Here is a 15,996-nt window from a genome sequence, read left to right as displayed (position 1 = left end):
CTAACTGCTGCAAAGCAGGTGTTTGTGCCAGGACTATAGAATTTCTATGTCCAGAGTAGCATCTGCAGTGGTGATTTGAACAGTGTTTCTCTTGGATATTTTAAGCTATTGAGTCCCTCACTGTTCAAAACATAATTGGTTCTGTATGTTATTAGCCAGGGTATTTTTGTCTTCAGTTTTGTCTGAACTATAGAAAAGTATGGTTTTCTCCTTGGAGTTTTGTTTTCTTGCCATGTAGACTGAAGAAAAATTGCTCCCCATCTGGGAGAGTAATGACAGTAATTAAAAATGCATTCACTCTGAAGTGACGGGGAATCAGTATGAAACAGACTGAAGATTTGAGGGAGTGAATTTCTTTCTCTTGTTTGACACTGTGATAATTGTACAATATGATTTTTTTCTGGTTTTACAGTTGGTGCATCTCAGGACTTCCAAATTCATCAACAATAGTAACTGAAGTTTCAGATCAGGATATGCATGAATAACAGAGTTGCATGGCCAGGGTTTGCACATCAGTTACTTCAAAATCTAAGCCATATTTTTTAAAGTTGACAGACGTTGGGTGTCAGAAATGGTTTACTAGCTTTGAATGGATGCTGTGCTGCATCTCTGCTCCTGCAGAGCAACCTGAAATGCTACCATGTTGAGACCCCACACTTCCTTTCCTTTTTTTATGTATGTACGTACATGTACATATACATTTACATACAAATAAATGAATAAATACATCAAGCAACTAGCCCATAATTTATGTCAACTCAAATCCTACTACTTCAGATGCATTCCATGGTCTCCGAGGAGTCCCATGCCAATAGCTTTGTAGATAATATGTTTTGAAAGCATAATGTGTTCTGAAAGTATAATCTTTTCTCTCCTGTCCTTGGTATAGTTCAGTCAGAAGCTGCGTCACTGCATACTTCCCTGCAATCCCTGAATGCTCAAAGTCCAAGACAGGCTATAGTAACAGATGCTGTCAAAAGAAAAACTCCTTCTGGAGTCCTATATGACCCATAGGAATCAGAACTGAGGAGAAAGAGACAAGTGATTTCCATGGTCGCTTTCAGTGCCGTTGAACTGCTGACATCTCTCCAGTTCTGCACATGTTACAGAAAATCTGTGAAAAATGTGTTTTAATGGAATGAGAGAACAGATACTTTGTTGGGGAGAACTGGCTTTTTGTGCTATGAACTAATCTGCTTGTCTATGCACAATAACAGTAGGAGTTACAGAGACAACCTTGATCTGAACTTTAATTTTATCCTCTTCAAGCCTGCTATATGTCAGGAGCTTCCAGTGGGAAACAAACTGCATACTTTGAGGTGGAAAAGAATAGAGGATGAAGCAGCCATCTAACTTTGTGGATTGATTGCTTCTGGTAACATGATCAAAGTTACAAGACTAACAAAAATATAAACAAAATATTTCAGAGAAGTTCCATATAGGAGATCACCTCAGACATGGTATTTTCCAACTAAAAAATTGAATAGTGGGAAAAGAAGTTTGTTTTGTTGTTTCTGCTTTTCATTTTAAAATTGTCATGAACATCTCAAAATCCCTGAATCCTAATAACTATTGTTTCCTTTTTCTATATTCCTCTAGGCAATGGATTTAGATGTTCCAGTGCTGGCAAGGAACATTCCTGGGAATGCAGCAATAATAAAACATAATGAAACAGGACTGCTATTTTCAAATCCCCAGGTAAGAAAACAGCAAATCCTTAGACCTTTCCCTTCCAAAGGTTAGGTTCATTTTCCGTTATGTGCTTGTGTCTGTCTGGAAACTTGGCTTTTCCTTTCAGCAGTTTTTCTCAGATTCTCCTAAAAACCTGGGTGTTAGACTGCCTTTCTTGAAGCTCTGCTGTTGTCTCACGTTCACTTTGCAGTTCACTGTACTTTTACTAGGTGTCAGCCTTGTTGAATGTTTGTCTGCCTGTGCCGCTTTAGAGCCTGCCATCTGAATGGAGCTCGGTTCTCATCAACTTGTTGCGCTTTAGTTTTGAAGGTTCCATTAGCAAACCCTGGAAGAGATGCTCTGCATATGTCATATTTCACTTCAAGTAATAACTGAAATACAAACTCGTATTAGAGACGCAGTAGCTAAGCAAAAGAGGACTATCAGCCTGAAGTTTTAGATAATACATTATCTGTAATTTCTAGCAGTAATTGTTAATATAAAGCATTGTTAGGTCCAATATATTGCTCAGTCAGAAAATAATTAATGAGTAAAATTAAGTAAAGTGTTAGAATGGAGTTTCTGTGAAGATAAGTAAGAGTGGGGAAAGAAGGAACCCTACCCATATTTAAATGCTGGAAATTTTCATTTTGGTGTATTTTCCTGAATTATGGCTTTGCTGTTAACAAATTTGTATATGTTGTGGAAGATGACTTTCAGACACAGATTCCCTCAGTATTTTTATCCAACTCAAGATTAAAAAAACCTTTCTAGAATAGTCCGTTTGATAATTTTGCAAAGTAGAAAATGTATCATATTTATTTACTTTGTGGAGTGTGTGATTAATGTGTCCTATTAAGCTGTGTTTCAGGAAGGTCAATTCTCTTGGTTAGTTTTTGAGGTTTTTTAATAGAAAACTTCTTGCAGCTCATGGCTTTTGGGTTTTTTTTTGTGTTTTGTTTCTGGAATGTTCTTTGTTTCCAATGGTTTCTACAAAAAAAATTCTTACTTAACTTCTGGAATTTATTTTGTTGCGGAAGTATTCCCTCTTCTTGCATTATCCTTTGGAAATGGGGTAATTCCAGGCTGTGGAGGCTGAGATGTAAAGCTATTTATAGAATTATTTGTACATGTATTCCCTGCAAAAAGCCCATAGACGTCCATATGCTTCTTCAGAACCTCAAGGATATATGATGATGTTGAACACACAGATTGATGGCTCTCCTGATATTAATTCTGATACATTCTCTTTGTTTCCCTCAACATGCTGGTTTCATTTGGCTTGGAATTCAAATACATTATTCATACCAGACCCAATTAGCTTCATCATGCATCCTTGTAAGAAGCCTTTTCTGTGATCTCCAAGCATCCTACATTCCACGTGTTTATTTGGAATTCAAGATCAATTAAAAATATGCTATATATTTCCTCACTTAGAAGAAAGTGCAATTTTAAGCACTGGAAGTAGTCCCAGTGACATCAGTGGCTCTGTACAAATGGCTAAGGACTATCTTTTATATCTGAACTAGAGTCACAGGCTGTAAATTTGTCTAGAATGCTATCATCTTAGTTTCTATGAACCCTTTCTGTCTGAGCTCACTTCTCTGCAACATGCTATGCCAAAGATCAGAAACACCCCCATTCTGCTGCTGCTTCTTGAGTCCCTTTTCACTGTTACTCTGTCTCAGAAGTCCACAAAATATCTTTTAAGTGAGGATGGTAACTTGCATTACCATGTTAGGTATCATACTCCTAGGTAATACTTGTACTGGAATCACTAATGTTTGTGCAGTTACCCTGTCTTAGAAAGGAAAGGAATACCCCTGCTTTCTCTGTAAAACAGCAATTGTATCTCATTTAATAAAAGCCCTTTTATACTTTCATTGGTGTCAAATAATGTATAAACTATCAAAAGTTTGCAAATGGGTCAGGAGAATATTTGTTTACAGGATAATACTCTAATCCCACTGTAGAGTTGTTGACAAACTTTCTTCTTGCAGAGATGAGCTCAGAATGCCAGTCATCACCACTTAATGGTTTTAAAGATAAAGTAACCATTTAATCTTGTTCCTTATCTCCTCATCCATATCAAATGCAGTTTTTAAACCACTGTACACAGTCTATCGGAGAGTGAGAGTTGTATTAGATCAAAGAAATGCGATGAAGTTAAAACACTTCCCGTTTCAAGGTATGCCTCATTTTTATTGTTGGAAGAAGGAACAGTCTGCCCATGGCATTTTGAATACTGCCTTAGAAGATTCAGTCTGACAGTATGTTCTAGTGAGAACAAAAAACGTGTTCTAGTAAGAAGTTTTCTGGGTTTTGTTACTCTGATTACTTTGACATCTTAAATATCTGGTAAACTATTTTCTGCTGTAACCTCAATTGCATAAGGTTAGTTAAGGAAAATGCTTTAATCTTACAGAGAGATTAGTACTGTATTCAGGTGCCTGGGAAGTCTGTTTCTGTCTTGAAGAACCTGGACCACCAAAGATTAGAAAATGTCAAAGACATTTTCATTGCTAAGTTTAGTGGACCCTGTCTGGTTGTGGTGATACAGACTGTATCATAGGTCAAGAGTAGAAAGCATTGCTTATTTTCAAGCTGTTACTGATCTGGGGAGGGAAGGCTTTACAATATGGTTAGCTTAGATATGAGCAGTTGTGTCTGGTCTGTGGACTACCTTATGTTTTGGAAGCTAAATTATAGGAATGTAAATTGACCGTTACACAATGAGAATTGTTTTAAATTGTGAGTGCTGTTGGTTTTCTTCTTTTATTGTTGCTGAAAGTGAGCTTTTGTGGCTTACAGGAACATAGGAAATTTTGTGCGTAATTGTAGTCATCATTAACCATTCGCATTTAGGCTGGGGCTTCATGCCTGGAAATAGTGAAAGCCTTGCCAATCACTGACAATAATACTCAGATGGAAACAGTTAATGTAAAAGTGAAAGCCATGAAAAGTTTTGTCCTTAATACTACATCATCTGTGCATATTATTTTAAATCATGATTTGATCCTGCCACTACTTGAATTTGAAAGTTTATGGAATATTTGACATTGCGTTAATGGGCCTGGAATAAAAAAATAAGATACAAGAATAGGACACTAAATAATGCAAAACCGTGTGAAAAGGGAAGGCGCAAGGAGTTATTCAGCATCCTAAGTTTCAAAATTATGTGTTCAGCATCTGTAAAAGCTCACAGAAGGAGCTAAATAAACAGAAGGAGGTAAATAAACTTCAAAGCCAGTAAGAAGGGGACCAAGCATAAACAGAGTTTGAGAGAGAGCAGGACCTGGAAAGACTACTGTTAGCAGAGACAACTTTTGAAGTGGTCAGAGGGAAACGCAGCTCAGCCGAGTATGGGCAGCAATACATCGAAGGCACAGTGGTCTCCTCTGCCTAAACCTGGGTCAATGCCATTTCTGCCAGGGCTTCAAGCCAGCATATAGCCAAAGTTTTCAGCCCTTTGAACTTTCACCCTGAATAGACTAATTTGCAATTTTCGGCATTGCCAGCAATCACTGTTTATACTCCCCTAGAAATACTGGCCCATTTCCCTGTGAAGTACACAAATGTGCCAGCTAACTTCTGAGCTTTCCCTGCCACTAGGTAGATCTGTCGCTGTTCTGAATTTACATCCGGCGTTTGCCTTCCCTGGGGTGATTCTGTGTTGTTTAAAAATCATGTTCTTTTATCTGCTGAAGCTGATATGAAATGGTTTAATTGCAGACTTACTTTCATTATATAAATAATGTATTAACCGTGCATCTTATTTTCATTATGCGTGAGCTGTGGCACCGGCATAGTTCTCATGGTAATTGAAGGAATATTCATTCTTTTTACTCAGCGCACTCATTTTGTAGCTTTATCTCCCACATACCTGTATTTCTGGGTCTCTAAAACATATTGTACAGAATTTCTTTTAGGTACTATATAGAGAAGCTGACATTTTCTTTAAAGATGATTGGTCAATTTACTAGGAAAAAAATGTATTATGGATGTTGCTGTTGAAAAATGCCTGTGTTTGAAGTGAAGTACTACCCAAAGAAAGGGCATGTATAATACCAGTTCTGGATGTACATAAGGTTATCTTCTCCCCTTTTTTTTATGGGTTTTGGCTAACTACTGAGGTTCAACTTTTACACTGTGTTTTTCTGTAGCGTGTATAGTAATTATACCAATTTCTGTAGGTGAACAAAAGGCTTATTAGAAATATGGATGTACCCCAAGTAGTAAGTTAGAGTGTGTATCACCTCCTTTGTTTTGTCCACTGAAGCACATACCCTTATCTTTGATAATTCAAAAGTAATTAGTGAATTTTGCCCCTCTCACCAAAAGTGAAGCTTACTTCGCATCTACAACGAGACATGACAGTGCACAAATATTTGTGCAAATATCGCTTGCACAAATATTACAGCATAACAGTCACCACACTCTAAGTAGTTTCTCTGTCATAGGCTTCTAGAAAAGAAAAATTAAATGCTCCATTTTCTGAAAGTGCTCTGAGTTTTGAGTGTCTGCATTCTGAAAGTGGGAGTCCATGCTTCAGACTTACCACAAAACGACAGCTGAAATGCAAGTCAGTTGTAGTTAAGGGAGACACCTGAAAAATGAAGTTATTGCTATCTGAAGCTGAGCACCCAAGACTGAAAACAAGCTAAGCCAGCTGCTCGAAGGGTATGAGGCAGAACCCAGATAAATCATAGTGAATCTTCCCATTGGCTTCCAGTCAGATGGCAAGTGACTTGTAGGTGGTCACATTCGATTAGTAGGAGAAGTAGGGATAAAGCTGAGAAGTCCTTATTCTCCATCTCCTGGTACTTTTCCATTTGCTTTTTCTCTCTCCTGCAGTTTCTTAACTTTTATGCTTTGGACTCAGTTTGGCATTTTCTTGAAATTATCCCCAGCATTAAGTATTGTAACTGTGAATAAGGATCTCATTTCTTCTATCATTTACATGTTTCCAAGTTTTTGTCCTCTATATCCAGATTTTAAAAGAATGCTAATAGGACTACCTGTCAAGAAATGTTACATTGCTGCTTCTGTTCTTAGGTAATTTACATAAATTATTTTTAAACATTACTTTAAATAAAATCCTCCACAGGAGCATAAAATTAAAGTTGGAATGTAGTTCAGTGTGAACAGTATTTATTACTGTGATTATACAGGCAATTGGATGAAGCCAGCATAAGTCATGTAAGACTTTCCCACCTTCCCTGCTCTGTATTCTTGGCAGACAGGGAGGAAGGGAAAGAACATATCTCTCGAGCTGGAGTCACCGGCTGTATCTGCAGTGTCTGAGAGGCGCAGCCGCAGGGTCCTCTCGAGCCCGGGCTCCCCAGTCTCCCTCGGGGACGGTCTCACCGGCGGTCAGCGCACACAGTGTCACACACAGCCTCCTCAGAGCGCACGGGCCCCGAGTGCGGGGCAGAACGCACCAGTTAAATTAGCACATGCCTGAGTGCGGGGTAGTTGTGGGTGGGAAGCAGGCTGGATAGGAAGCGTGTGGCCCTCAGGGCTATCCCAGAGGCTGCTCTTTCAGTGCTGTGTGGACAGAGCAAAGATTACAAGCAGTACTCATTTTATGCAAAATAAGGGCTTATTGTTAATATGCATATATGAAATCAACTTGTTCTATTACCTAGTTACAAACCTTTCCAACAGAACTGATGTGCATCACTGACTTTTTAAGTTTCGTGGCAGCGATGCATATATTGATAGTTTGTCTTGTCAGTGAGAGTCAGAGCAGTGATTATAACTTGTTCATTGTGATTTCACGTATCAGCGTTTCCCAGGGGTCACGTTATAGTTATGTATTATGCATAGCCGTCGCTTGCATTACAACAGCAACATTGATTCTGTGGTAGCCAAAGGTTTTGTATCTGTGTATGTATTTATATACACTGTGTACTTAGGTTTTCAAGTATAGTTTGCTAGTTAACCTAGTGTTGATGTGAACTCTGGTCTTATTTGCGATATTTCCTTTCGTAGCTGACAGATTGTGTAAATGATATATCTCCTTCTCCTATCCGTTTTTTCCCCCACATCCCTGTGCACTGATCTTCACTACCAGTTGTGTAGTAATGCATTATCTTAGTTTCCCATTGACACAACAGCTATCTGCTTTTCTGAGCTGAACCAAAACACTGTTTTGCAAAGATCTGAGCACACTTGTAATCAAGCTGAAGTACTGGAAGTTGTCTCTTGATAGAAAACTAGACAAACCTCTCAGAATAGATTAGTTCAGACATCAAATCTCCTTTCACATGTTTGAAGTTCACAATTTCTCTCCTCTAGAACTAAACTAGAGTAGCAGAGGAGCAGGCAAAGGAATACTTGTAATCTATGAGGTCTAGTATTTTGCCCAGTAAAGTTAAAGGAAATTCATATATGGCTTTTTTGCGGAGCTTGTTGAGCTAACACTGCTGTATCTGTAACTGCCCAGGTGCAACTACTCCAGAAGAGCTTGTTGCTGCATGCCTGCTCTTATCTTTATACTGTGACTATATTTATGTAGTGAGGTTTTTTTAGTCTTAGCATAAAATTAACTAAAGATGTCACAGCAGCAATGAGATATAAGTTTAGCTGAGCTGAGATCAAACATCTGATGCCGGTTGACCTCCACCCAGGAGACCAGGTGAATTATTTAATTTATAACCAGCCTGGTTTTCTAACACTTGGGTAGGCAAACAATTATTGTGCATTAAATTTGTTGGTCATATTTGTCTCAAGGCTCTTGGGATTGTCCTTGATTTTAAATGTCTTAATTTGTGGGCTGTGTAAAATAATAGATAAAATAATTATTTGTTGATCATTGTTTATACATAAACTATGGTAGTTGACCTTGAAAAATTACTTTAAACAACTTCATATATTGGCTCACAGTTGAAGTGCTTTACTGAAATCAAGATATGGGTACAACCTATTTCAGTATCACTAGAACTTCAAGGAACTTTTAATTTATTATTTTCTTTATCTTTTTTAGGAGTTTGTTGTGCTGTCCAAGAGTTTGATGAATGACCCCATTATGGAAAGAGATATTGTAACAAGGGCCAAAGACTACGTGAAGAAACATCATTCATGGGAAAGTGAAAGAAAAGCCTATCAGAATCTTGTCCTAAGACTCCAGTGAACTGCAGAACTACAGTTGATACCCAGCAGTCTATGTAGAGCACTTTAATGATGGATATGTGATTAGATTTGGGTTTCTCTTGGCTTCTTTTTAGAAGAGATAGTAAGACATGCATCATTGTTCTATTCAAACATACCAACATCACAGGAGTTGCCTGCTACTCTAAACTATCAAGTTTATCTAATTCAGCACACTGTCTCTGTTTCATCATAGACCAGTATCATTTTGTAAGATCACATAGGAGAAATATACTCCTTGAGCAGACACAAAGTTTCTGTTGTTGTAAGGCCTCAAAGGGAGGATGATGTGTTGTGTGCAGTGGAGCACTCCACCACCTAAAGCTTACATCAGATGTTCTGATCATGTGGCATCCTAACCAAACTGCAGTAGCAGTTTTCTTTCCAATTATACCTATCTGAATGTAGTCAGGTACCTGTGACACACACATACGTGTTCATAAAGCCAAGATTAATTATATAAACTGAGTATAAAATTAAGATGAAAGCTTTTTTAAGACTGAAAGATCAATGTATCTGTTGACTGCATGGTGATGTGGGGGCCAAAAAAGCAAGTGGAGTGTTGATGTTTGGGGAAAGTAAGGAGTACAGGGCATGTCTTGTACTGCCCTCTAAGTACCTGAATTGCTTTCAGATAAGCTGATATGGCCAAACAGTCCCATGCCTGCATTTTCTTTTGGGTCTTGGGGGGAGAGCAGGAGGGTTGACACAGCACCCGGCAGCTGTACAGGGCTTCACCTTCCAGAACTGCACAATGCTGCCTGCAGCAGCAAGACGTGCTTGCAGATGGAGATGCTTTGTTACGTAAACTACCTCTTGGTTTGCCAGTTTCTTGGTACCTCTGTGATTTACTTATTTACTAAAAGATTTATGAGACCTGTAAAAAGGGATGAAGAGGAAAAAAGGTATTTTCACTTTACTATGTATTTTGGTACTGTTCGTTCTTGTTTATGGCTTTTGGAATGTATGCTATATACCATAGCAGGCTATTTTAAAGTGAGACTTACCTGTGCTTGAAGTCCATACTAAACATTCCTGCCAGCCCAGTGATTATGGACATATCTGTGAATCTGTAATTGGTCATCAAAGGACTTACATTTATAGAAGACAAAGAGGGCTGTATTTTTAACTAGTTGTTATTAGGAAACTCTATTTGCTGTGTGTAGGCTTGATCCTGCCCCCAGTGAGAACCAGTGAGATGTGTTCTATTGATTTGGATGGCTGTTGTGTCAGACTTTTCTTTGTAATAATGTAGTTCACTGTGTATTTTAAGCTTTCCTGTCTATTTTTGGTATTTTGCAACTGTTGGGACAGTAAACAAGAAAGTAATTTGAATGTTGTATATTGACTTCTCCAAAATTTTCCCCTGTTTTATTGTAATGGGCTTCTGCTCACTGTGCCTTTGATAACGCAATTCTCAAGGGCAAAACTGGCCTCCTTTGAATTGCTACACTCTCTTTTGAGCACATTTTTCCTAAATATTTCTGGTATGTCCTTTGACATGCTGGGATGTAAGTACATCTGTGCTAGTTCTCAGTTTAAAAGCCACCAGCCAACATCTACCACTGAACAGTTTTTAAGTCTGCAACTGTTTGGGTTTTCCCTGGTGTCTCAGGAGGAGCCTTATTTATTTAGACATTTCTGTTAAGGGCCTCTCGTGGGATTGCAGTGTGTCTTTTGGCCACAGAAAACTGTACTAAAGGAGGAACCCCTATAGCATGGATTTTCAGCGTGACATATGTGGTATGGGACCTTTATGTGCAATAGAAAAAAAAAAAAAGGCCATTGATAGCTAACTGAGCTGACTGCAGGGGGTCCTGTTCCTCTCCAGACATCTTCTCACAGATCTCCTCTGCCAGTGTCTCTGATAATCTGCTTGTTTGGCTTTGATCCTTAGCCATTCCCCTGCCCCCCCCCCCCCCCCTTCCTATAGTATTGGCTGTCTTCAGAGAAATACAGATTATTAAAAATAAGTAAACAAATACATAATGTGGGCTAGACGTCTAAGCATTGAGCTTATGGTAAGTGATTAGTAACAGTAATGATTAGAAAGCTTTTTCTAAAGTGTGATATATTTATTATCAAGCTTCAAGCAACTAAATACATTGATCTGGAATTTGCGCTATTTCCAGCGAAACAAAACACGTTCAAGTGAGAAATTCTGCTACACCCTCAGAATGTAATTAACATACGATTTTTCAGGCTGTATTTAATCTATAAATATGAAATCTGCAATTGGGAAACAGCATGCTCATTTGCATGTGACAACCATACTAGAAGTACAAACAACCCTTCTGCAATGTATGCATTAGGAAAAAAAAAAAGAAAACAACCAAAATAGTGTGAGATCAACCCTCAGGACTGTTTTACAGTCATCAAATGAGGCAGCCTTCATCCATCAAGGGCATTCAGCTTTGATATCATTTATCACATGGGCTTGTGTTCTGCAACATGAAGCCTGTCTGTTAAGGCTGAAAGGTTGGGGCAACAACTGCTAGGGATTTTCATCATAATCAATTGCTGTGGAATTTATGTTTTAAATTTCATCCAGTCTTATGTACCAGGTCCATAAATATTCGATGAGTCTTGTAAGTCCTTGTAAAGAAAATATTAGACCCATGCAAGCAATTTCAGGTGTAATTATCTTTCAAGCAACTTCACTCAAACGATTTTATATTTAGGAATAATCCTTTTGTGGTCCTGCAGCCCTAATTATAGTATTTATCTTCCCCCTTCAATGTCCCATTTCTTATCCTAGCAGCTTTTAAGCAAGGCACACCTTGATGAGATACAGATACAGCTCCAAAAATAGCACTTGTTCTGTTCGCAGAAAAAACCTGCATTGTGCATTTACCCCGCAGCTAATTCTGTATTTCAGGACCTTGAAATGTACTGTTAATTAATCCAATTACATGCATTTTATTTTGCAATTAATTCTGCCATTGAATCCACAGGAACTGAATGAAGGCAGTGGACCTGTGCAATGGGTACTACTATGCTGTTTCCTTTCTTGGCACGACTGCTTCAGAAGTGGAGACAATTTGGTAGTGTGTGGCAAAACCCAGCTAGAGCCTGTGGTGTGTGGATGAGAGCTTCCTGAACTAGGACTTGCTGTTACTTAGCCCTAAAGCATATGTATCCCGAATTTTATACTTAGTTTCTACATTCCCATTACAGACTTAACCAGCCCTAAGAACACTGATAGTGAGTGAAGTCTTCCCATTTTTGTCTGGTCCCAGGCAAAAAGTCGCTGTTGGCTTAAACCAGCAAGGATTTACCAGCTCCCGCCTCTGCAGTCGTGGCCCTGCTGTTCTCCCCAGCAAGTGGAGCCAACGCTGCGCTCCGCCGCTCTGCTTCTGCCCTGCTAGAGAAAGCATTAACAGGCAACTGGTCTTATCCCGTACAAAGGGTCTCAGTAGGGAGCAAGGGGGTCTCCGCTTCCTACAGCGAACATAAAATTTGTCAGACTCGTGTCCTTTGCCAGTAGCTCTATCAGCAGCTGGATCTGAACACCAGCCTTTGGAGAATGGTTCATGCTGATCTGAGCTGCCTTATCTCGGCAACAACCAGGGCGCCTTAGAGGTGGACTGTGCAATGTGTCTGGAGGGAAATAATGTAGTCTGATGGAATTGGGGAAAGGATTGATATATATCTCTGAGGATTTGAAGAAAAAAAAAAAAAGTCAGACTTCTCTTTGGACTCATTACAGCTCATTTTAGAAATATTTAGAGTATTTCAGACTTCGGAAGCCATGAATGAAACAAAAAGCAGCAGGGGAAGGAACTGGAGTCTGGCAATGGCTGTAACGGTATTAGCACATTCTTTCAATATTTTAGAAGAAGCTGTATCTGTGGAGACTTAGCTCCAAAAATAATTGAAGTGCCGTGGCATTTAGAGCACTAACATTTTAAATTCAGCTTTTGCACACAGCATAAGTTGACTGTTACAGTAGTTGTCAGGGGTGACAAGGTTTGCAGGGCTCTTACGTGGTCAGCCACGATTGCATTGGTAGCTTGAGTGAGTCAACAGCTCAATTCCGAGCCCTTTGGGATGCCACTTCAATCTGATGCTGACCATTGTGATTTCAAGTTCTAACAGAACTCCAGAACTCCAAATTAGCAAAAGGTAGTTACTTGGTGGTCTCGGGGAAATTAGTTTTGATGTTTTGCCATTAACCTACTTGATACATCAGGACTTAAACACAACTGTCAAAAGAAAATACTAAATGATATATTGGAAGATTTAAAAGTATTTGTATTCCTCTATAATTTACCATCAAGTTAGCCTGACAATTAAGTAATCAGAACATCTACAAATGCTACCTTTATGTTGAATGACTCTACAAGTACTTCAGTCTTCTTTTCTCAACATGTATTCTGCTGTCTGTTGGGCTCATAACCCATTCCATCCCTCAGTCTTTTTAATCTTTTGGTCAAAAACCATTCCACATGAAAATAAAGAAACAGTTTTGTCAAAGGCTTGTCAGAGGAGATGGGTGCTTCCATGTGGAAATCAATCGTTTAATGGCTCAGTGGGATTTCAGCACTTTTTTTCATTAAGTTGTCCAAAGTAATTTCATCACTCCAGAATTTATTTCACTTCCACCCTCCTCTGTCTGGTTGGTCCAAGCCCAGTTCCTTTAATGTTTGAAACTTAAACCCTGTATAAGAGCAGGTCTCTACAGCCTGAGCTGCAATCGCTTGGTGTCTCCTTGCATGTGTCCCAGTATTCATAGATGCCAAGGGCACCTTTAATTCTGCTTGACACAACCAAAGAAAAGTCTTGATCTTTCAAATTCTTAATTGCCTTTAGACCTTTAAAGTAAAGGAGCTACTATTAAAACAAACAAACAAACAAAAAAACCCCCCAAAAGTTACGGTCACAAGCAAACTGTAAGATAAAACAAGGATTTCTAATTTTTAAAAAAGTATATCTAAATTTTCTAAAGGGGTGGATAATTTTAATGTGCAATTTAATCCTCTCTTAATGAAACATGTTTTCATCAAGTAACTATTCCGTATCATTCCTATGACATCTAATTTTAGCTATTAAATACTGAGGATACTTGAAATCTCTCATCCTTTCCAAAAATATAGGCCAACATTTGTTTTTTCCAATGCCTGAAAAATGATTCTAGAAATTCATTTCCCCTAGGGCATTACCATTAAGCTAATTTAAAACATTTGTTTTAAATTGAACAATACCTTTTAATAAGAAGAGCAGAGAATATCTGGTTACTGAGAAATCATAGTTGTGGGCACCTGACCTGAAACAGCATTTAAAACACCCCTACAGCTCCCTTTAACCCTTCCTACTCCAGAAGGAAGTCGTATCCCCTCTTTTATAATATTTCAGTATGCTTCTTACATTGCAATTTCCAGTCGTGTGTACTTCAGCACAAATCTTCTTAAGTCCAGCTCTAACTATAACCTTGCTAGATAGAGGTCACTTATTTCATTTGTCTGATTCAATCGAGTTACATCAGGCATTGAAACTAAATGCCCCTCTATGGCTTCAAAAATTAATCCCTGCCATTGAATAGTCGCGCTATTATTTTAGTGGCTTTATTGAAGTGAAATGAGTTAAGGAATCTTTAATTTAACTTGAGTAATCTATCAAAAGCTTATATGCTTGGAGCATGGCCTTTGCCATCCCTTCCAGCCTCCTAGCTTCTTTCCTAACTTTTTTTTTCATTTAAAAATATGTTTAAATAAGAAGTACCTGAAATCACATGAAAAAATATACAAATTTCTGCTTAACTCGAGCAAGTGTTCACGCCTTGCATCACCCATTGCGGTGCACGCCCGAGTCACCTGGATGGCTGCCGTGCTTTCCAGAGGCAGGGCTGGCCCATAGTCCTTGGCACCAGGGCTCCGTGCTTTTGAGGAGGGGGCAGGCTGCGGGCTGGCTGGCTGACTTTTAGCACAGCGCTGTCCTGCTCTACAGTGGAAATAATAAATGGCGGTAAGGACTGGCTCTGCAGTCCCTGTTTAGGTACTGGTGTAATCCAGAGATGCCAACAGTTACGTGAGGAGCAAGGTGAGGCTGTGAAGGTAACACATGCTGATGAAGCAGTAATGCTTTCAGGTGTCGGTACAAAATATTAGCGCTTCAGTCCCTTTTAGAAGTCGACTGCTGAATTCAGAGAGTCAGACTGTGACACCACCCTGGCACTACCTCTTGATCCTCAAACAGCATCAGCAACTGTTGGATTACAAGGTGCTATCTCATGTGAATAAAGGCATTAAAGGCTGGCTTATACTTTGTAATGTGGTTTAAAATAAGTTTGTCTTGGCCAAGTATTGTGACGATATGGCTATTTACAGGCTGAACTGCAAGTCAGGCAAAAAAGTTTCATCTTTTTCTGTATGAACGTATTGCAAAGTAAGAGGATGTGGGGAAATTTAATAACCATTTTCTGGAATAGGAGAACATTAGTATTACATGTTCTGAATATTCATCATCTTTTAATACCATTTCACTCTTTTTTTGATCTCAGTATGACCCTAGCGATGATTTTGTTCTGAACAGGTTTAAAGTCTTTCACAAAGCCTGTAGCTCATCTTCAGGTTTGTATTTACTGTTTCTTACTGATTACATCTCTTATTGTTGCAGCCCCGGGACTTGCTCCAAGGTGTCCCTGGAGTATTATGCATCTAGTTACCTAGCACATCTTCCATCCCTTTTAGGTACTTTTCTGTAGCTTAAGGAGATAATTTTTCTACCCCCTCCACTGAGAAAATTTGTCCCTGCATGTCATTTGTTTCAATCACATCAGGATGTGTTTAAGCTTGCATGAGGGGGAGTTAAGGTAATGTTCCACACTGAAGCTGCTTCTGTCCTTTTCTCCCACTACCTGACAAGCTCAGATTTTCCAACAGGCAGCTCTACACCAGGAGCAAGTCACCTAACCCAGCTCAGATATAGGATGCTCTTTGCAGCAGTAGCCCAGCACACAGGGCACTGTACTGCTGAGAAGTGGGAGCTGTAGATGTGCCTGTGGACGTACAGGGTAAAACCATAAATGAAACGGGAAAGTCAGTCAAAGCAGAAATAAACGGTGTGTCCTCAACCCTTCTCTCTGCTAAGAGGGGAAGCTTTGAAGGACTGATTTATTTCAAGAAGTTTGCATTTATTTTGAGGATAAGGAGAAGACCAATCTGTAGAACTACA

General features: G+C 39.1%; 1 protein-coding gene across 1 annotated transcript in view; it reads left to right on the top strand.

The window, feature by feature from the left end:
- Positions 1-8,806, top strand: part of GLT1D1 (glycosyltransferase 1 domain containing 1) — a 55,255-nt gene extending 46,449 nt beyond the window's left edge. The window contains exons 11-12 of the mRNA XM_086474338.1: positions 1,600-1,698; positions 8,660-8,806. Of these exons, the coding sequence (XP_086330464.1) occupies positions 1,600-1,698; positions 8,660-8,806 (246 nt within the window). The remainder of the gene's footprint in view (positions 1-1,599; positions 1,699-8,659) is intronic.
- Positions 8,807-15,996: the final 7,190 nt, after the last annotated feature.

Source organism: Leptosomus discolor, chromosome 16, assembly GCF_034619465.1.
Source record: "Leptosomus discolor isolate bLepDis1 chromosome 16, bLepDis1.hap2, whole genome shotgun sequence".
In the NCBI taxonomy this organism is placed as follows: domain Eukaryota; kingdom Metazoa; phylum Chordata; class Aves; order Leptosomiformes; family Leptosomidae; genus Leptosomus; species Leptosomus discolor.
This window is presented reverse-complemented; position numbering and strand designations above follow the sequence as displayed.